This window comes from Molothrus aeneus, chromosome 1, assembly GCF_037042795.1.
Source record: "Molothrus aeneus isolate 106 chromosome 1, BPBGC_Maene_1.0, whole genome shotgun sequence".
Taxonomy (NCBI): domain Eukaryota; kingdom Metazoa; phylum Chordata; class Aves; order Passeriformes; family Icteridae; genus Molothrus; species Molothrus aeneus.
The window spans coordinates 49,052,342-49,073,793 of NC_089646.1; the positions used below are offsets into that span (position 1 = coordinate 49,052,342).

Genomic DNA, 21,452 nt, shown 5'->3' on the forward strand with positions numbered 1-21,452 from the left:
GAACCTACCAGTGTTCTCTTCCCTCAATACTTCCTCTCTCCTGGTGTGAATGCTGAATAATTAAACAAGTCATTTGAGGAAGAACAAAGCTTTCTGACAAAAGTAATCTCATCTTTTAATTTTCAGAGTCAGGTATGCTGTAGGAAGTGTGATAGTATTAATTCTGCTATTAATTTAAATTACAGATATTCTATAAAGTTGAATGCTGGTTCAGTACTGGTGCAGCAGTATTGCATAAAGTCAGAAAGACAAAAGGATTAGTGGTTTTAAGACTAGGAATTGAAAAAAAAAATTAAGCCTGAATCCTGACTCATTAAGGAATCTTCTCAAAAAGTCTTGAATGAACTATTTGTTCACAGCATCCTCCTCCGGCAGTAAGAAGAATGAAATCCAGAGCACAAAATTTCAGGTAGCATGGGCTACCTGACATCCTCCCAGGATGAGACATCCTGTCTAAATGGAAGCATGCTTGTAGGTAAAGCTCTAAGCTTCTGGATAATTTAAACATAAAATACTTGAACAGAAACTAGTAACATTGGTGTGGATCACTTCAAGATCACAATTTTGAACTTAGTCCGACTGAAATTGGTCCAAACTCCTTCTTGATCTGGTCATACTATTTCACTAAATTCTTATAAATTTCAAAGCCTTCCATCAACATTAATGAGCATAGAGCATACATACATTTATGTATCTAGAACAGTAGGGCTCTGTCCCTCCTATTCCTGTCAAGCCTCTGTGAAAATGAGATTCACCCCCCTTGTAATGCTTTTTAGGAGCAGCAGTATCTGCAGAAAAGAATAGCATTGAACACAGATGGACACCTTCCATACAAATCTGTTTCAATAACACAGTGAGCAATTACTGTTAGAGAGACAGTTTCTTCAGATAATTAGATACTTAAAAATTGAAGTTGTTTATGTTTATATAAGCAGTGAAATTATAGACAGAATTATCCAAACAAATCCATCATGGACCATGAGCTCCTGTCAGGTTGCTAATGAAGGTAGAAAGCAGCAATCTTTCTTTATAAGGTTCTCTAATGACCACGATAACAAACCAATTTTGTTTTTAGTGCTGCACATTTCCCTTCCCCCATTTTTTTTCCCACTAAGTATCAGCTTATAGTGACAAATGCTTTCAGAAGAGAAAGAGGATAAAAGAGGCTTGAAGTTAACACTCTTCAATTATGCTGACACTGAAATGATTAAATTAAATGAAAATTCAGTATTTCATTGTCTATTTGACTCTGATGCCTACCTAAAAAAATTTATGGACTCTGTTAAGGTACATTTTGTCTTCACTTAAAATTTGTTTCAGAGGTGCATTTAAGAGACAATTACCTCTTCTACTTTACTGGAAGCTGTAAAGGCTTATGTTACTGCTCTCCATCAGGAACATTTTCTTCAAGACAAACACTTGCTGTTTACAGAAGATCCATGAGCACTGGTTAAGAAAGGATTGTACACCCAAGACAATGTTCAGGTATTCACTTTCCTCATATTAGGACTTTCTTTGCCTACTGTACACAAGCAAATATGTTGCTTTTAGGAAAAAAAACAGAGACATTTCCTATTCTCTCTGAGTATTCTCCTGATATCTGGGCCCTGAATCAGGTTATAATGGCATTATTTGTTGATTCTTGAATTTATGAGAAATCCTAACATCCTTACATTAATTGCCAGAATTACAGAACAACAAATTATGTCAAATAGCATCTTATTTTGTTTGGAAATATTATAGTGTAAAGTTTTGGCAGGAAAACTTACTATCAAAGTACTATAGCTACATAAAGATCTACTAAAGATCTTAGCTTTAATCTCCTCAAAAGATTATTTCATTGCTGATGCAAAACACACTCCACAGACATTTACCTTACAACTGCATGATGAATCAAGCTAACAGCCTCTTAGAACTAGGCCCAAGCAAGAAGATAAATATTATTTTATCCACAAAATTTCTGTTGCACTCTGAAATTATCTGGAACATGAGGCAAACATACAATAACGAACCAGAGAAAGAAAAAAATAATGTAATTTGTTGCAGCTTGTTCATTTGTGAACAGCAATAAGAGTTGCATATCCGAAGATAATACTCATTTATCCCGCTCATACTTATGAAGCACTTCAGAGATGAAAAATCCTCAAAGTGCTCAGCATTTGCTAAAATAGGAGAAAATAGAGACACAGATATAAAATAAAACATTGCTGACTTCTTCTGTCATGACAAAATAGAAATAATTACTGATTTATCATCAATACATCTCTATTTTTCTACTCAGACAGTAACTAGGATCAGTCTATCAAAATAGAGATAATTACTGAAGAATGAAATACTGATGATGCCAGACATGCAATTTACAGAGTACTGCTAGATGCAAATACAGAAATAATATTTTCTTCCATGTGCTTCCAAAACTGGGCACTCCACAGTATCACCTGTTACAGAGGGCAGCAATGGTTTAAACAGCAACATACCCAAATGGTCTGAAAAACGAGCATACTGTTTTTGAGAATACTTGCCTGAACACACCTTAAGAATCCACCTATGACATTGTATGTATGCCATGGGTGTGACAGACACCAGCTCAACCCTGGCCTCACCCAATGGCAACACTTTGAAAAACTTTGCACTGAGCAGCTCTGAACACGAAAATGGTGCAGAAAAAGCGTAATGAAGAAAAGCAACAATGGCATGAGTGAAACAAAATTATTTCTGTTTACACTGATACCACGTTTTGGCTCAAACAGAAATGAACATAATTCAAACGGCAGACATTTGCACAAAAAATCTTCATGGAGGATACTGTACTAGGCTTTTGCCAGAAATGGGTCACTTATGTTCTCACATAAGCCAGCACTTAGGCAAATAAAAATAAAAAGGGTAAATAAACACACAAAATGTTTTCAGCCTTCTCTCCAAATGATTTATTGCTGCCAGAGCTCTAATCTAATTTTAGGTGAGCTCATCCTTCTTTCTGCCCTGGAGCCATTTTAACTCAATATTGCTCTCCTTCCAGAGCCACAAGAGAGTACAGGCTCCCTCAGCCACCACAGATGCTGTGCAGATATTTTACTTTAGCTGTTTGCTGTAAAAGTCATCAATATCTCTTCATCCTGAAGAGACCTTTTCTAACAAAAATGAAAACAAATTGCTAACATTAGATGAAACTTTGACCTCTGCATCCCAAAGTAGAGGAACTAAGATCTGAACTCCTTGTTGTTGCTTTGAAAGCTTCCAAAAGCTCCTCCAGGCAGGTAGACTTTTAATTTTAATAAAGTATTTCCTGAGCTGCCAGGCTGAGGTTCCCTCCTTGCTCGCCCTGCCATCCCGCAGGTCCAGGGAGCCAAGTTGGCTGCCTGCACTGCAGCCGTCCTCTTTCTGAAGCAGCAGCAAGTGATGTGAGGTCTTTGGGGAAACCATTTCAGAAATCATGTTTTCATCTGCCTCCTTCCCATCTGTTCACCTTTCCCATTCTGAGTATTTCTGTACTATACTCTGTTTCACAAAAGCTATTTTCCATCACAGCTTCTTGTTCTGGTCCCTCGCTATCCCTGGCTCCTCATGTGCTGATCTGAAGCTAAGTCTGTGTGGGAAGGAAAAAGGAAGTCTGAAACACTTGCTTGTGGATTGCTATTTTCTGGTCATACACAGCTATTTGTTTCCCAAATACCAAGAGATGCAGTAAATCTGAACGATTCTTACACCACCACCAAAACAAGATCAGTAGGGAACTGCAATCTGCTCCTGTCACACTTACCACACGCTGGGACCGTGACTAGGGAAAAGGATGTATCAGAGGCCAAAGGGATGAACTAGCATGCAAAATTGTTCTCAGACATGTCTCAAGATCTGAGAATAGCTAAACACTTAAAATCATCACCACAGCAGGGAGTCTAAACTGTAGACACAATGTTTTCATTTTTAAACAAGAGATAAAAATAATACTTCCAACTGAGCTCAAAGAGCAGATTGCAGGAAAAGACCAATGTGCTAGAGATTTTACACAAACTCCTTGACTCGTGTTTTCCAAACGTAAGGAAAACGATGCAGTAAACACTGAAACAAAATTAGCATTTGCATCTCTGCGTTGTCTGCACTCAACAGTTCCTGTGCTACAATACATCTTTAAAACTAGGATCTTCTCTGGAACATCACTCGTTCATCAGACCATCTCTTGTGCACATCACTTACCATACTCTCCACTAGGCTATAGATGTAGCATTAAACTGATAAATATGGTTTTATAACAACACAGTAGATCTAGATAATGTCATCTAAGTTGATTTGCACTTTGTTTCAAGGATCCACTATATAGAGATAATAAATATGGTACCAGACTGTCAGGCAGGAGAAGCTAGAAGAGATAGATGACCTTTGTGCAATACTTCTCCCTCTTCTCTCTCAGGAATGTATAATATGAAAGTATGAAAGCAGACACAGTCAGTCACCACTGACACTGACCAAAATGTCACCAATTTTATTAGAACACAGAACAGCATAAAAAAAAGGTAATGAATTGCTTAGTTATAGCTGTGTTTGCCGTGTCTTTGTCTCCCTGAGCGCCTGAGAGAGTGGAACAAAATTGCCAGCAGTCACATTATGGAGACAGGTTGACAAGCTGGATGACCCCATAAGTCTTGTTCACATCTCATGTCTGGGCTCTTGACTTGCATCTTAAATGACTTCCATATCAAGGCTATTGCAGGGAATCTGCTTTGCCATTCTAAAGGGTTTCTGCCAAACTGAGATCGAATGATGAATGCTTTATTCTACCTGGCACATCTGGAAAAACAAAACCCACCCTTCCACCTCCTCCCCCTACACCTGGAGTTACTGTTTGAGACACCCTATGAGGGAAGGTGTGCACTAAAGAAACAGACAGGAAATAAATAAATAAATTTAAAAAAATCTCCAACACCAGAATTGTTTATTCCCTTGAAATACGATGACTCCCTGACTACCACAATTCCTGCTCTCTCCCAACACGCACCAGCCCAGCTCCCCCTCTGTCCCTCTTACTCTGGAGTGATCCAGGGTGGTGTGACACAGCAGGAAAAGAGACCGGTTCACTGTGAGACCTGCTACTCACTCTCTTACAGTGTAACGGCCCCCCTTCCAGCCGCACTGCTGCGGGCAGCCGCTCCCCACGGCGCCAACCACGCACAGCCCTGCTGCTCCTTGGCACAGGCGCAGCACAAGGTGTGGAGAACAACCGGCCCCTTCTGCATCACAGCAGGCCTGCCCACCACGTAGGGCGGTACAAACACTTGAGGAGCTCCCATGACAGAGGGCAGCCACAATGGGTGGCTTGAATGTGTACTGTGACTGCTCACACCATCTCCCTTCTCAGCTCTCTCTGTGCCCAGCACTTGGAGCATGGACAATGAGGACTCTGCATGCAGGACAGCAGAGATGGAGAATGCAACCCCTGCTCTTCCATCGCTCGGGACGTCCAAACAAAAGGTTTCTCAATTTCTAATTTCCACTGCATTTTCAAACAGAACAGCAACCAGCTTTCTTCTCTGCTGTTCAATTAGAGCACAACCAACAGGTTTCACCTGCAAAGGCACTGCAAGCAGCTGAAGAAATGAGTACCAGATGTACATACCTGCTTGCTGGGCAGTCTGGGGGATCTGTTGACTCCGCTGTGCGTTGTACTGAACTGAGGCAATGGGTCTGTACTGCTGAGTTGTTGAGGTAGGGTACTGACCAGATGGGTAATAATAGACTGGCATCTGCAAAGAAAGAGAACAGTAAACTCTAGAGATCAAAGATTCATAAAATAAAACAAAACAGGGAGGGGGAGCAGAAGTTCAAATCAAGTATATTAGTGGTAATGACAATCAAGAGAAGAGGTTTCCCTCTTCAAGAATTGCTGTTGTGCTAGGAAAAGGACTATCAGTGCCCATATTTATTTTCAGATACTTCAAGAAATAGGAAAAAAAATGTTAATTGAAAGAGAAGAAAATATAGGATTCATAAAAAGCTACACATATATACCAAAGAAAAAAATATCACATAACATTTTATCTTAGTAACATATCAAAGGCTGCAGAAAAATAGATGCAAACAACACCTTCCATATCAACATAACACATACAGACAGCATGTTGAACCATTAAAGGAACTCTGGACAAAATGGTCCAGTCAAAGCAAGGAATGGCCTGGAGCACAAACATGTAGAAACAAGTTGGAGAGCAAGATGGAGTGTGGCATCCCTAACACTTGTAAGGAAATTATAAGATTGATGCTTCTGTTTAATGTGTACATCCCTCCTTACATTAAGATTTCCCTCTAAAGCTTTTCTTGCTCTTGTTATGAAAACAATTACAGTTCAAAAAATAATCATAGATGTTTTCTTGCAGAGGCTGAGGATAGGCATTAAGCCAGCAAGTTCTGCTAGATGGGCTTCTTTTTTCTTCTATTATTATTGCCATTACAGGGAAACGTGTACTACATCTCCTTATCACACAGGTGAACGTGAAAGTTTGAGGGTGACTGAAGCAAAAGATTTTTCCTATACTTGCCACACCAGTGTTACTGAGACAGCTTTCAAGTGACCCTTCACAAGTTCAAAGCACTCAAAATTTTTCATTTTCAGCTGTCAGGGATACTTAAGGCATCTGATAGAGTTTGGCAATGTATGGTATGAACAGACTGCAGAGGGACACAGGCTTGGGAGAACATTGCTTCTCTCTCAACTTCTGCCACAGCAGTCAGCATTTCTTAATAAATCATACAATTTTTTTTCTCATTTTGTGCACAGCATTTATCCTACATAGACATATGCACAGAGTCAGACCAAAAGCTTTTATTTTTTTCATGCAAAAACAAGAACTATTTTTGCCACTTTCATCTGCATGGAAGAAATATTCCTGATACAGATCATTCAATGTGATCATCCATAAAGTTAGCAGAGTAAAGGTAACTACTGCTAGGACATCATAAGAGAGATCAGAAATTTTTCTTGGAAAATTTCCAGCTTCAGATGAGGAAAAAAAATGGTGTAGACACAAAAGACTAGACAAGAATAGGCTATGGATTGCTATTTGGGCAAGTAGAAGCCTACTGAATGGGTAACTGGTGGGAGAAGGGTTAGGATTAACAAAGCCAAACTGGGTGGTGTAGTGAAGTTAACTCCCAGACCAACTGACAGGCAACAGCATCTGTCAATCAAGAGGCTGAACACTCATCCATTGTTCAAGGTCTATTAATTTGCTTTTCAAACAATTGATTTTTCCCCCTCTCTCTGCTTATATCAGCCTGAGTCTAACAAGTATGAGAAAAACAAGGTTTTGACTGGAAAATATTGTAAACTACCCTCCCTCCAGACAATACCAAGTGACACCTAATGGCCTGCCCTCAAGCCATTTGTTTTGTTAGTGACTAATGTAACAAAACCAAAATGCCTTTGTAGAATGGACACCACCATTATGAATTTGTTTCTCTGCAAAGAAAAGCCACAAGGAATAGGAAGGTGGGCCCACACATTTAAGGCACAAAATCATTCTTTAAGCAGTATAAACTATGGATCAGGAAAGTTTAGTGTGATAAACTCATCTCGTGGACAGCTGATTGCTCTCAGCAACACTCTGCTACAGGAGGCTTGAAAGAAATGAGGAGACCTACTCTAAGTCAAGTCAATGCAAATATTTGATCCAGACTTGGAGCATGGGAACAGAACAGACATTCTTTCAAATATTCTTTATTTTCTATTAACATATTCTACAAACCAAAGAATATTAAACCCCTGTGGAAATGCTCTCACTTATCCTGCCAGCAGCTTAATATCACTTAAAGGATTTATTTTATCTACCCTCCACTTCCTCATTTTCCAGTGCAGACAAGCCCCTAGATATTTAAAACAACATGAGCACTTGGGAAAAATAAGAATTATCTCTTTGGAAATGATTCTGTAGGTATTAACCTTAAAACGTAACCTGAAGAATCTAAGTTTTGAAGTCAGGTTTATAGTTGAACCAGCTGAGCAAAAAAATATATACACTGAAGCATACACTCCTTTATTTTTACCACACACATAAAACCTCAGCATTAGTCAAAGGGTTCTCTCCCTTGCTCTCATTTTCTCGATTCATTGGAGTACATTTGTTATGCAACCCACTTAAAAGTTTGTGAGAATGCAATCTATCAGCATGAAAAAAATGTTAGTAGTAGAAGGGCAAAAAAAAAAATTCACTTATAAATATTAATGAAAGAATTGGACAGTAGTCATGCACACATGACATGAAAACAAGAGGTTTGGCTTTTTTGGGATTAGTTCTTTTGGTTTTGTGTCTATGTGTGTTTTGTTGTTGTTTTTGCTTTTGTTAGCTCATTTTTTTGTTTGGTGAGGGGGCAGGTTTGTTTTTTAAAAGCTCACACATTAAAAGAAGGGCTTGGTGTAAAATATAGACATAATCTAAAATAGGTCTTTTATGCTTGAGGGGCTTGGAAGGATCCATTCTCATTTGTCTTGAGTACATCTCTGTGTTAGTAGTTGAAATGTTATTTTTCCTTTCTGATTCTACTTTGGTGAACAGTGGAATTAGAGGGATCAGAGATAACAAGTATCACTTACATCATCTGCTCTGATCCTCTTGAATTTTTTACCTTCTCATCACATCAGTGTTACTAAAACGTTTACTTATGTGCTCTTCAACAAAAAACATTACATTTCTGTAGCAGCCAGCCAACATGCCAAATTACACTTGAGTTGCATTCCCATGTGAAATGCACAATCCAACCTTCAACCTTTTGCTTGTAAAACATTTTCTTTACAGAACCAGAAGGTTTCCATGGCACTAACAAGCATGCCAATGAAGCTGTATGGTTACCCTAAAACTAAAATAAATTTACCAAAAAAATTCACTTCTAAGACTATAACCTAAATAAATACCACCTTCTTTATTTTAAAAGCATAGTTTTTTGATCTTAATCCTTGACACTGTGGAAAATAATTTTTTAGTATGATTTTTAATAATTACCTTGTTTGTAGGCTGACCATTCCACTGCATTCTAGTTTTTCTCTCCTATACAACATTTTAACTTAAATGGGAACGGGACTGGGCGTGTCACTTCAGAGACACTCATGAAATGGTACAGTCAGACATTACTTTCTCCTCTTTCTAATGTGCTTTGTCCCCAGATGATGCACAGAGACTCAGCGCAGCACTGGTTTTTTGCTTTGTTCTGTCCACGTACAGCCTGGAGCCATTATGAGGCTGGGTGTCTCCCTGGCTGCTCTCCAGCAGCACCCATGAAATTCACATTATGAGGCTGGGTGTCTCCCTGGCTGCTCTCCAGCAGCACCCATGACATTCACTGGTACTCTGTTTATTTTTTGTTTATTTCCTTGTGGCAGGGTCAGGAGTCCACACACACTTCAGGATGACTTTACTTTCATAAACTGCCTTCTACTGGCTTACAGCTTGATTCAGCCATTGGACTGGTACTCTACCTTCTCTTAACAGTGCTGATATCCAGACAGGTTTGAAGTAGCACTTCCATCCAGCTGCTGACACCATTGCTAATGTCACTGATAAGAGTCACACAAAAGGGAGTGAAGAAGACAAGAGAAACCCCAGTGATGCATGGACACGTGAAGGTGCCATTTCTTACCAATATCTAAGTGACAGGGATCAGTCATTCTTCAAAGTCTTTTCTCTTCCTCCCTGCCCCCTCCATTATAATTACAGTAGCAGGTAACAAAAAAAAAATGCCTTGTAAGATGTCCTCCATTATAATTTTCAAAGATCATCAAGGAAAGCCCTGCTCATTTGCAGTGACTCCCCAACCTTCTTCATAACAAGTTTCCTAGAGGAGATATGCTATGAATAAAGATTTTGTCTCAGGGTCATTACAGACTCTCAAGGAGAGGGCTTCTGCCAAGAGTCAGATGATTAAAGATGACACAAAATTAATGATGACACAAAACTAACTCAAGTGAAAAATCCTTCAACATGTTAATTACATCTCCAGGCCTCTCCAAGAATTCATGCCATCTCACTTTTGGATATCATTTTGCCAGTATACCTTCCAGAATGAGTCAGAGGTGAAAATAACTTTTCAGGGAGGCTATCCCTTCCCATTGATATAATATTAATATTTTTTCCACTTCTTCATTTGCAGAGGCAAAGACAGGCACCATTGATAAAGTATTACAAAGCAGAATGCAGACCCCTGTTAAAGTGTTTGGTCCATAAGTGCTACAGAAAAACTATCAGGAAGAGAAGAAAACGGAGAATAAAGAGAGCAAATATATATATATATGTTCAATATCCATGACAAAAAGCAAACCAGCATTTGCTGCTAAAAATCCCTTTCAGAAATCCCTGGGTAAAGTTTGGGATTTGGGTTGTTTTTGGTTTGTTTTTTTTTTTGGTTTTTTTTTGTTTTGTTTTTTTTTTTTTTTTTTGTTTGTTTTTGTATTTTTTGTTTTGTTTGGGGTTTTTTTTTCCCAATTGGCTGAACAAACAGAAATCCTTATTTCCAGTTTATTAAATGATGACTTTGTTGTCAAGCTGGGGGATACCTCTGATGAAAGAAGAAGCAAAAAAGAAACCTAAAGGTTTCTTTCTCCACTTTATGGGCATGCCATTTCAAACTCAGTCTGCTTCTCCTTTAATACAGACTGGGAGAAAGAATCTTGGGGAGCAGCTGTAGCTGTAGAGCCACATTTAACTGAACTTTAATAGAAAAGCTAGTAATTTAAATGCAGTACTATTGGTTGTGTAGGCTTGAAGCATTTTTTCTCCTCCATTCAGCTCCCAAAGGAAATTATCATACTCACAGGATCTCCACCCAAGTTTTCACTGCTATTTTCCAACAGCATTCAGGGTATCACAGCCAACCTTATCAGCAGAGCATTTACAGGAACTAATTAGCCATTAAAGTCATGCCACTTTTATACTGGTATAAATTCAATAGCAACATTTAAGATATAAAAGTGCTTTTACATTGATTGCATTGCATTGATTAATGCATCACATAATGTTTTGCTTCCATTACCATCTTTATTGCTTTCTTTTTTTCTCAGAGCCTGCCTCAGACCACCTGCTATGGTGTCTGAGAGCAGCCTTACTATTGCCTCTAAGCCCCAAAGAGTAACAAAGCTGACTCAGACTGACAAAGCCACTGCCACAGAAAGCTGTGCCATGGGCAGGACAAGGATTTGGGATCTACCTGACTGTACAGAAAGCTAAGCTCCCAGGGCAGAAGAACTACTATTTCCCAGGGATTCACTCTTATTTTTTATAAAAGGGATCTCCTATTTGCCATACATGTGCTTAATGTAGTATCCAAACCATTTTCTAGGATTCAAGTAAATGTATAAAAACTTGAAATGTGAATTAGAAGCTCCCATCTGTGCATGCAGATGCAGAGGGTGGCTGCCCTCTCTCCCTTCTGGCAGAACAAGGCCACCATGCTTTCAAGGGATAGGGGCATGGGCAGCAGACACTAAACGCTGCCATGCCCTCCTCCACAGGTATCTGACAAGGATTTTTTGGAACAGCAACAAGCTGGAGATGGATGTTATCTGCAGAACTAGAGGAACCTGACAGCACTGAATTTCTCACCTTTCTACACTTCCCCCGAGGACAAACCATTCCACAGTGAAATAACTGAAGCTGTTGCAAAGCCAAAAGATATTTTTCTGCTGTCAGTTAACTTTCCACTGTGTTAAACTATAGGAGGAAAGCAGTTGGGGAATGGACAGAGACATGGTGACCATTAGACACACCAGTACTGTACTAGTCCTACAGCAGCCTGTACATGAAAAGGCACCTCCTCATCACTTGGCCTGTGGAAAAGTTAATCTGCCTCTAAGTAGCACCAGTACAAGGATTAACTTAGAAAAGAGCTTCACCAAGTAACACTGCACTGTGCTGAGTGAAAACCCTGTGCCCTATTGGGCATGCAGGGGTGAAATACAATGCTCCCCCAGCAAGGCTCAGCCAGGGGCAGGAGCAGGGGGCAAACCCACCCAAAGCAGCCTATTCAAGGCCAGCCAAGGCAGGTCTAGCAGAGACCCCAGAGTGAGCTGAACATCTGGCTCACACGAGGGGGTGGGGAGGTGGTGTGGGCTCCCTGTCAGGACAGGCAGCACCATCCTGCAGCCCACTCCACTCCCACTGCAAACCCTGGCTGGCAGAGCTGGGAAACATCAGTGCCTGCTGTGGTGGTAGCCTGTAACATGGAGGTGCTCACATTTACCTGGTTCACTGGAAGTGTTGTGAGGCTGGATTAAATGATGCTGGAAAACACTGAGGGCACCTGGAGGTTGTACATGAGGACTAAAGCCTGGACACCCTATACTTAGGAGACACAATCTAGATGGATTCATCAGGGAATTTTGCTCTTTAGGTCATTTTTTCCTCCCAAATTTTAAAAAAACACCAAACCTGCTACATTTGGCAAACTGAAATATTTTCCTAGCAGTATTTTTCGAGCAGTGTTTTCAATTTTTTGAAAAAGAAATCACATTATATTGAACTTCATCTCCTTCAAACTTGTGTTTGCCAAATCTTCTTTCAGAAAAAATAGCTGCACATTTTTCAACCACAGAAATTATGGATTGCACAGTCCTCTATGGGATGTCAGCATCCAGCAGTCCTCAGATTTCTTTTATTGTTAATTAGTGATCTAATTAACTAGATCCTTAGCCCACTTAAAACACTGTAACAGTAAAAATTCTTCATTCCTATGTCAATACCAAATTCCATTAATAAACACAAGTGGAAATTTTCAGTGAGAAGCAGTAAGCAAAAACCAACCAACCAACCAACCGCTTCCAATAAGGTTTATAATGAAGTGGCATTAAAAGAAATGGTGAAGTTTTTTACTTTATTTTTACATTTTTTCTCCCAAAGGATAAAATGAAAGCAAGAGAAATGCTATTAATACCATTTAAAGTAGAATTTAAATGAAGTTATTTATAATTGGATAAAGAAATTTGTCTTTTTAATGTGTATGCCTTGAAAATTGGCCAGAAAGTCATCTGTGCACTTTACTTCTTGACAGTAATCACTTTCAATATTCTGTAAAGGTACCCAGGAGACAAGCAGAGATGTTTGGTAGTGAACAGTAAAACATAATCAGTCTTCAGGAAGACAGTTAAAATTACTGATCTGTGACACCTCACATGTTCAAGTCAATTAAATATGATTAACGACTACCTGGGCTGATGTGCATTTTGCTCTTTTGGTACATGCACATGGAAGAAAGAGTGTGGGCATTTACTCACCCTCCTCCTTCATATTCATGTGCAGATGTGTCATGGACTACGAACATATGCTCAGAAAATGTTTTGAAGAGAGGGAAGGAAATGATGAAACCCAGGAAACAACAGAGTACCCTGCTGCCTAAAGATCTGCTAAACTTTTACCAGGGGAAAAATAAAAAATGATCTGGAATTTTTTGTTCCCTTCCTGATGCTGTGAAGGTCACGGTGCCCAAGGGGCAGTGGACTTTTTCCTACCTGAGCAGGTGGCGGTGGCTGCTGCACGAAGCCCTGGGGCGGCGGCGGCGGCTGCAGCACCTGCTGGGACACCGGAGCTCCTGATCCCGTGAAGCCTCCAGGGGGAAGCTGCTGGCTTGGGGAGGCCATGATGTAACCTGTCTGCTGGGCAGGCTGCTGCAGCATGGGCGAGGGGTACACGGGACCAGAGGGCGACTCGGGGTTGTCTCCTGATGACTGACGACTCAAGCTCATCTGGCTAAACTGCGCTGTCATGTCATCGCGCTGCGGGGCACAAGGCAGGAGAAGGGGATACAGATGCAGCAGGCACATTAGTTAGCAAAACAAAATTGGCTCAGAGAGTGAGGGGGGAAAGGAATCACTCAGCTCTGATCCATGCCAAACTTTGCAAGGATCTCAGCAAAAATGGAGGCAATTAAAATGAAAATCACTATAAATACTTTGACAGAGACTTCCAGACTGCAAGGTGAATGGCATCATTTGGCAAAAAAGCCAATTATTTTGGCTCTTTCCCCCTGTCACCCTCACCTTTAATTCCAAAATGACAAGTGAACTTTACAGTGTTCAAAAGAAGACATTTTAAATGTAAAGGGCATGGAAATAACATTATGGATACCTCTATCCTCAAATACAGAATTTGTCAGCCAAACACCTGCTGATAATTTCACTGTGTTTCAAATTGATCCCAAGAGGGATTCAGTAGCATTCAGCTGCAGATCTTTCCCGTTTTGGACTGCTTTGAAAATCCAAGGTTGTAAACATTGAGAAAGTTTAAAAAAAGGCTAAACCTAATGTTGCTATTTCAAGGCTTTTTATTCTGTGTTGAAGAGAAACAAGTTCTATATTTGATTGAAGGGGAAAAAAAAAATCTGTGGTAGGAGAAACGTACCATAGAAAGTCAATGGACCTAAGCTTCATTACATGCCAGTAATAATACATGCATTCTGAACTGTATCTGTCCATTCTTGCAAAAAAGATTAATACTATTCTATGCTCTCAAGTTCATTCTGTGAAGGTCAAAGATTTACAAATGTGGGTGTGGTTCTAGGCATCTTCTTTTGTGCCCATATCATAAGACCTTTAAATATTCAACTCAAACTCCATTGTGTGCTAATATGCCAATTACAGATAGGAAATAAGCACCATAAAATGCTCTTTTTTTAAAAGAAACCTCTTAATGCTGTTAGCAGCCCTGTGGTGTTTATTCTCCAAAACCATCCTGCACAAGCATTTAATGTCTGGAAATGTCAAAATGTGTTAAAAACAAAACAGAACAAAATAAAAAGATTGCTTGTGGAAAGCACTTCTGGGACTCACCCTCACATAGAGAGACTCACACTTACAACTGAGAGCAGATGTATGGATCAATGTTTTAAACACTACTGACAGATCATCAGGTGGTCTATGGAAGTAATGCTGTTAACTTTTCTGTCATCCTACATTCATATTCAGACACATGAGTTGTCTCTGTGAAGTTGTTCCTTCAAAAAGCTAGGATCTTCATTATCAGAATGACAAATGACTGCAAAGAGATTCTGCAAGAAACCTCATTGAGCCAGGAATGCCTCTAGATTTTCACAAAAGAGAAAAAAATCTTCAAACACATATAATCAATGTAGTGTTTGTATAATGTAATGTGTATTGAAGATAGTAATTCAGATTAAGTTTCACTATTAAATTAACCAATAAAAATATTAGCTTTCTTGTGACTGTCACTAGGGCAACCTGATATTCCTGCAACAGACTTTTAAAGAGACTTAGTGTTAAGATATGCAACTTTTGTTCAGCATGGAATATTTCTTTTCCTTTAAATGGTATCACTAGTCATTAATAACATTATTTTATTTGCAAGGACCCATTCACAGCTTTGTTTACATATCTTACTATAACTGCGTGACATTGGGGAAAAAATAAATCAATCTTAAACAAGATTACTAGACCAAGAGTGAAAAACAAAAGAAAAAAATCTTCTGGTGCCTCTTTAAAATGTCAGCTTCATTTCAGAACAGTATAATCTTAGCCCTGTAAGCACACCAAGCCAGAATCAGACTCCAGAAGAACACTCTATTTATTTTCATTATACGTGTCCATTGGTGCATTGTCATGATGTACAGCACACCACACCTTCTGCAGCTGGTTCAGGGCTATTCTCCTTCCTAAGTCCTCTGATCACCAAGGAATAAATCCAGGCAGTGGATTTAGTATATGGATAAAAGAATATAAAATAAAAATAATGTTTTCTTGAGGTATCTTCTCCTGTCTTTGCGGACACAAAAGAGGAATAACCCAAATCTCAACTATTCAAGTTAGCAATTTAAGGTCACTTGGCATTAAGGGAGGAGACGTAAGCTCCTACCAGCAGGCAGAACAAAATATTTTTCTGAAGGGTCTGCTAGGCAGGTAGAGAGCCCTGCTGCAACATCACCCTTTGGGTTAGGTAACCAGAATCAGTGGGAATGCTCATACAAAATGCCTGTCAGCACCAAAGCAAAAAGGTGAATAGGTATTTAGACAGGGTTCTCATGTGGGACACCTGTTGCAGTGCTCCCCAGAGGCTCTTGGACATACATACTCACACCTCCAACTTCAAGGAAAAAAAAAGAAATAAGAAATCTTTAGTACCACAGAAAACTGCTGTGTTGGAGAGACTGGCAGGAGATGCTGGGGAGGATAAGAAACTGCTGGATATTGGACTGACTGAGAAGATGGCTGCATTGTCTGAACAGGCTGCAAAACAAGCAAAGGGAAAGACAATAAATTCCACCAGAGAAAGATAACAAGCACCATCATCACCACCTTTGTTATTGAGAACAAAGATCTCAAATACAGCTCTGAAAATACAGGTGACTCATCACCAGCCTGAGTACAAGAGGTCAAGTACTGTGATTTTAGTCTTCATTTTAGCCTTAAACCAAACAATTATTTATTACTGATATTTCTGCCTCTTTTCGTGGATTTGATGGCTGCTAGATTAAATATAGCCACAGCTATCCCCTCTTACTTGTAATATGAGGCAAAGCCAAATTATGATTCCATGTTTAATTTGCAGAGATAAAAATGGAAAGCAGCATAGATAAAGTGTATATTTGAATTTCACTGTTAGTGACTGATTTAACTCCAAGTGTGTCATAGGCAAAGGAATAATGATTGTATAGCTGCTTTGGGAGAACACAAGAGTTTAAAAAATGACAAAGAACAGACTGTGAATTACCAACAGACAGGCCATCAGCTTGGAGCAGATGTTTATCTAAGCAAAAAAACCAATTTTCCACAGCACTATTACCTTGGAATAGCTTTAGTATTCCTTTCATTTTAACCTCTCATATAACTTCTTACAGGTTTGGTATTATCTCTGTCTTCTAAAACTGTGAAGACCAGATCAAGAAATAAGAGCCATAACCATATAAGTCCAAACCCAGTAAAATCAAAGCAACTTCACTGAATTCAAACACTGTATTTCTGTGTAAGCTGGGATGAAGCTGTGCCAAATTATAAAGCTACACAAGAACCAAAGTAGATCTTGGCTACTCTGTGTCTAAGCAGGATATAGGATTCTTGCTTGAGTAGTTCCCTCTGCCTGCTCTGCCCTGGGAGAACAGGCATGCAATCCACAAAATTAAGTTTGAACCAGACCCAAACCCTGCTGCCCATGCTCAGCCAGGTCTGGCCATGTGCCACAGCCAGCACAGGGACCAGAGAGCCAACATTGTACTGTGCTCAAACAAAATTGCTCTTCCTGCTGCAGCTTCACAAATTCTAGCTCAGAGCAGGATCACAGCCAGAATATTGGTGCAGGCAGAAAACCAACAAACTGGGCAAAAGTGCTTGGAGAGCACCCATAGATTGGGCTCAATACAACTGGACATGAAAGGGTTTGTAGAGCTCTTGTACCTTATTCTTTGACTCAACTCACTGCTGTCAAAAGAGAAATGTCCCTGGCTCTTTGGAGAGAATTACAGACTGCACTGGTTTGAGAATGAATGGTTCAGCTTCCACTAATGGGTGAATTTTTCAAACTAATTTTATGTAGACATGCACCAACACGCTTAACAGTACTTTTGAAAATGAAATCATCCTTTAGATAAAATTGAAGATGTAATCTTCCCTCTCCATCTGTTTTATCCATGTTGAAAAGAATGTTGTGACATTTGGTCTAGCTGCATTCCTCCCTTCTTTCCTCTAGGTCATTCTTCATATCCCCAAGAGCTCCTTCTTTTTTCCAGTGACACCACACCTACCTGTGTGACAAGGTGACTTGCCATTTGCTGCTGTGGCTGTTGAACCTGCTGAGGCTGCTGGGGTGAAGGCTGCTGCTGAGACTGTCCCACCACCTGGCTCCTCATTGTCTGCTGGCCACTGGGAGGATTGTATATTGCCGGCGTCCCATCAGGATTTACAAACGGTTGACCTGAAACAAAACGCCCGGCTCTTGCTGGACACTTTTAAGAAAATACTGTTTGCTGTGTGAAAGCAAACAATCTTGCTTTAACTGATAGCTCTTAAGCTGACCTGCTAGAGGAGTAAAGGGTTCGTCACTCACAATATCTCATTACAGTAATTACAGTATCAGACAGTTTTTATTTTTTTCCAGGCAAGAGAGCAGATATTTGTTTCAGCAGGATGATTTTCCAAGGAATGGGTGGAAAGTTACCATGGCTATAAGATGATTCAGATGCTATGGTTACTTGAAATCATTCAGTGATGAATCAATTAACATTAAAATTGAACTTTGGAGCAAACACTGAAGGTAGAGAATGTTCCCTTACATTTTCCTCTAACACAAAAGCAGTCAAATGTACACAACTACTTCTGAAACAATACGGTTTGTAGGAAAGGGGGAAAAAACCCAAACCCACTCTTGCTACTGATTTACTTACACATTCTAATAACACAGAGCTGTGCCCTATGCTTAGAGGAGCTAGCACTCCAGTTTTCAAGGAAGAAACACTTAAGGTGTATTTAAGGTGTATCTTATATACAAGACAAATTCTTTTCAAAGTTCTACTAAAGCTATTGAACTCATTTTGCTTCAAATAATTAAGCTGGGGAGAATAATCTTGCAAAAACAATGTTTGTTTAAACAAACAATGTTTGTTGTTTACCCAAGTCATTGTCTTGAAAACAAATACGAAATGGTATTTCTCAATAGGAAAAATGTTTTCCATGACCTCAAAAAAAAACCAAAAAACCAGCAATTTTAGCAATGATGTTATAACCTTTGAAGTAGGTAACTAAAGTATGAATATCTGAGATAAAAAGAGATCTGGAGGAGTTCAGTAACTTAGAGTAACAGAAATGAACTTCTGATTTGTACCCTACAAAGCATCTCTATCTGCTCTCTCTACTCCTCAGCCTTCTAGTTTCTCCTTCCAATGAATCATGGTCAGAAATGCATTAAGAGCACCAGCCAAAGAACCTTGCCTTCTGTCTCTCTAAAGCATCAAGTTTCTGGATGAACTCAACACTACATTCATGCTGAGAAAGGTCATGAGTGAGTGGAAAAGAAGCATGGGGCAGCTCTGTGTACTGATTTCCTGATTCTCGCTGTGAACCCACTGGGTGACTACAGCATGGACTCCCAAGCCTTGGGAATCATAAGCCCCAGAAGTACTTAAGAAGACTGAGTGAGCAGGATAACACAGTCCTAAAGCCTGTGTCAGATGCTCAAGAGAAGCTAATAAAGAGCATTTCCTGTGGCTTAATGAAAGATGGCAGAACCAAAAGTCTAAAGTCCCAGCAACACTTTTAAAATGGTTCTTTGCCAAAGCAAGTAAGAAGCTTGACTGTCTGAGGAAGGAGAAGGGTAAAGCAGAGGAGAGAAAATAAAGGAAACTGCAGATATGGAAAAGAAAGTGTGTATTTCCAACATCTGGTAAGGAGCAGAGTTATACTCAGAGCAGGAAGAAATTGACTGCATCTCTGGATGCCATTAGAGGCTTGCACAGTCAGTGACTATGTAGTGTGAAAGGAAGGAAAGATCTTTAAAGGACACGGTGTTATGATCAAAAAGAGAGAAAAACACTGGAAGTAGCCACTGCAAGAGGAGAAGAAAGAGCTAAAGAATGGTATGACACAGGGAAAGAAAATCTATTCATTACAGGAAACAAAGATCTTTTTTCCTTTTCTTTCAAGTGTCTTCTCTTCATCTCTGTTTCTGACAGCATCCATCACTTTGATAGTTGATCACAGCATCCAGCAATCTAAATTTCCTCCCCATGGAGCTCCTTTTGTAATGTTTCCCTAATAAGATGCAAAGATTCTGAGCCCAAAGAGCGACAATTTTGCAGCATGTATTTTGCTGCATGTGAAAAACACAGCAGATGCCAAAGTACAGTCTGACTTCCAGCACAAGGTAGCAGCATCAAGCTAGGAGTCTGAGACAAGAATTTCAGGTTTTTAAAGAAATCTGCTCTCTCCATTACTTTATTATGTATATATTTACATGGGAGCTGCAGAAAAGAAACACAAGGTTTGAGAGAAACACAAAGTAATATATACACAAAAATACTTGCTCCCTGAATGTTAACCATACAAACATGCATGGGTTTCCCAATGATGCATCTGCAGACAGAGGCATACAGGGAGGGAAGATAAGGTGCTCTGGTCTAGAGACAGTATTGAAATGCATTATACCTATAGAAGAAAAAAAAAAAAAAGACTCCCTGTGTACCAGGCAAAAATCTGAACTAGCTGCTGCAATTTTCTAAATTGACAAGATAGATGTAGGAGATGTTTCTCTTACATGGCTCTTTCTTTCAAGTGTGGTGAGCTCCAGTCTCTGTCCTTGCCAGGAACAAGCCAAAGAACAATCCTGGCCAGGAACAAGCAGTATCTCTCAGCTGTTTGTGGGCTCCATGCAACATAATTTCCTTTCATTTGTTTCTCAGTCCTGTCACCTGAATTACAGTTGACTCCTGCCTAGTCCTGATGAGTTTTGTATGGAAATGGACCGTATGGTGGAACACAAAATGTTGTCTTCTGCATTGATCAAGAAATTTCAGTGTAGCAGACAGAACTGTCATCTCCCAGAACAGAAATTAGCAGATGAATATAATGATGGATCTTTTCCTTGCTGACAGGATCAAGCTCTCATGTCAATAATGCAATGGTTTGGAAAAAAGTACACTTAAAGATTAAAGGCTTTAGAAGAGTAAAGGTTTGTGCAAGTTACTAATTCACCTCTCTGAACAGAACTTATCAAACTTACAACATTCGAATCTAAACAAACAAGAACTCCTCTTTGATTTTAAATATGCTGATACATATTGATCAGCCCCAGATATTACCACCTATAAATATCTGTGGTAAGACTGGCTGAAAAGTTTACCAAGGCTGTATTTTCCTTAAAGGCTGCAACTTTCTTGACTGAACTATGGCCAAAAGAATGATTCTTAGTAGTGGACACACAAATAAGCTTTAGGCATTTCCACCAAAATAGTGGAACATAGGGATGTAATACACATAAAATACAAGTTATAAATAAAAATCCCCGAAGAAAAAGTTCCTGAATGTTCTTTTAAGGACTTCGAAAAAAATATTTTGGAGCTTAACCCTCAGCTCTCAGTATAATGGAAGCTACATTTCACTACAGGCTTTCTTGTCTTAAACCCAGCATAACTCAGCTAAGGCTGACAGCACAGCTAGCCGTGGTCACTGGAATAGTCTAAATTACCAAAGAAGCACCACACCCTCAAACTCCCTGAACCTTTTTAACACTGATAGTACAATATGGTGGGGAGTAACAGCAAAACATGATCCAGACTTCATCCAGAACAAGGAGGTAACAAATTGCCTTAAGCTTTCGTCAAGCACTCAAGTTCAAACTGAAGAGTTTCTGAAGTGCCCACAGCACTCGGGTGCTTGCAAGTGCCTTGTTTGTGAGCTGCAATGATGAAAACTATCAGGAATTTAAGAGTTACATCTTTCTCTTATCACAAACTTCACAATTTAAATACAATTGCTAATCATATAA

At 39.6% G+C, this 21,452-nt stretch overlaps 1 protein-coding gene across 17 annotated transcripts in view; it reads right to left on the reverse strand.

Moving 5' to 3' along the window:
- ARPP21 (cAMP regulated phosphoprotein 21) overlaps nt 1-21,452 on the reverse strand; it is a 142,460-nt gene that overhangs the window by 31,070 nt on the left and 89,938 nt on the right. For all 17 annotated transcript variants that reach the window (XM_066556767.1, XM_066556784.1, XM_066556721.1 and 14 more), the window contains 4 exons: nt 17,719-17,888; nt 16,103-16,207; nt 13,481-13,744; nt 5,612-5,738 (listed from right to left, as the gene is read on the reverse strand). In XM_066556767.1, coding sequence (XP_066412864.1) covers nt 5,612-5,738; nt 13,481-13,744; nt 16,103-16,207; nt 17,719-17,888 — 666 coding nt within the window. The remainder of the gene's footprint in view (nt 1-5,611; nt 5,739-13,480; nt 13,745-16,102; nt 16,208-17,718; nt 17,889-21,452) is intronic.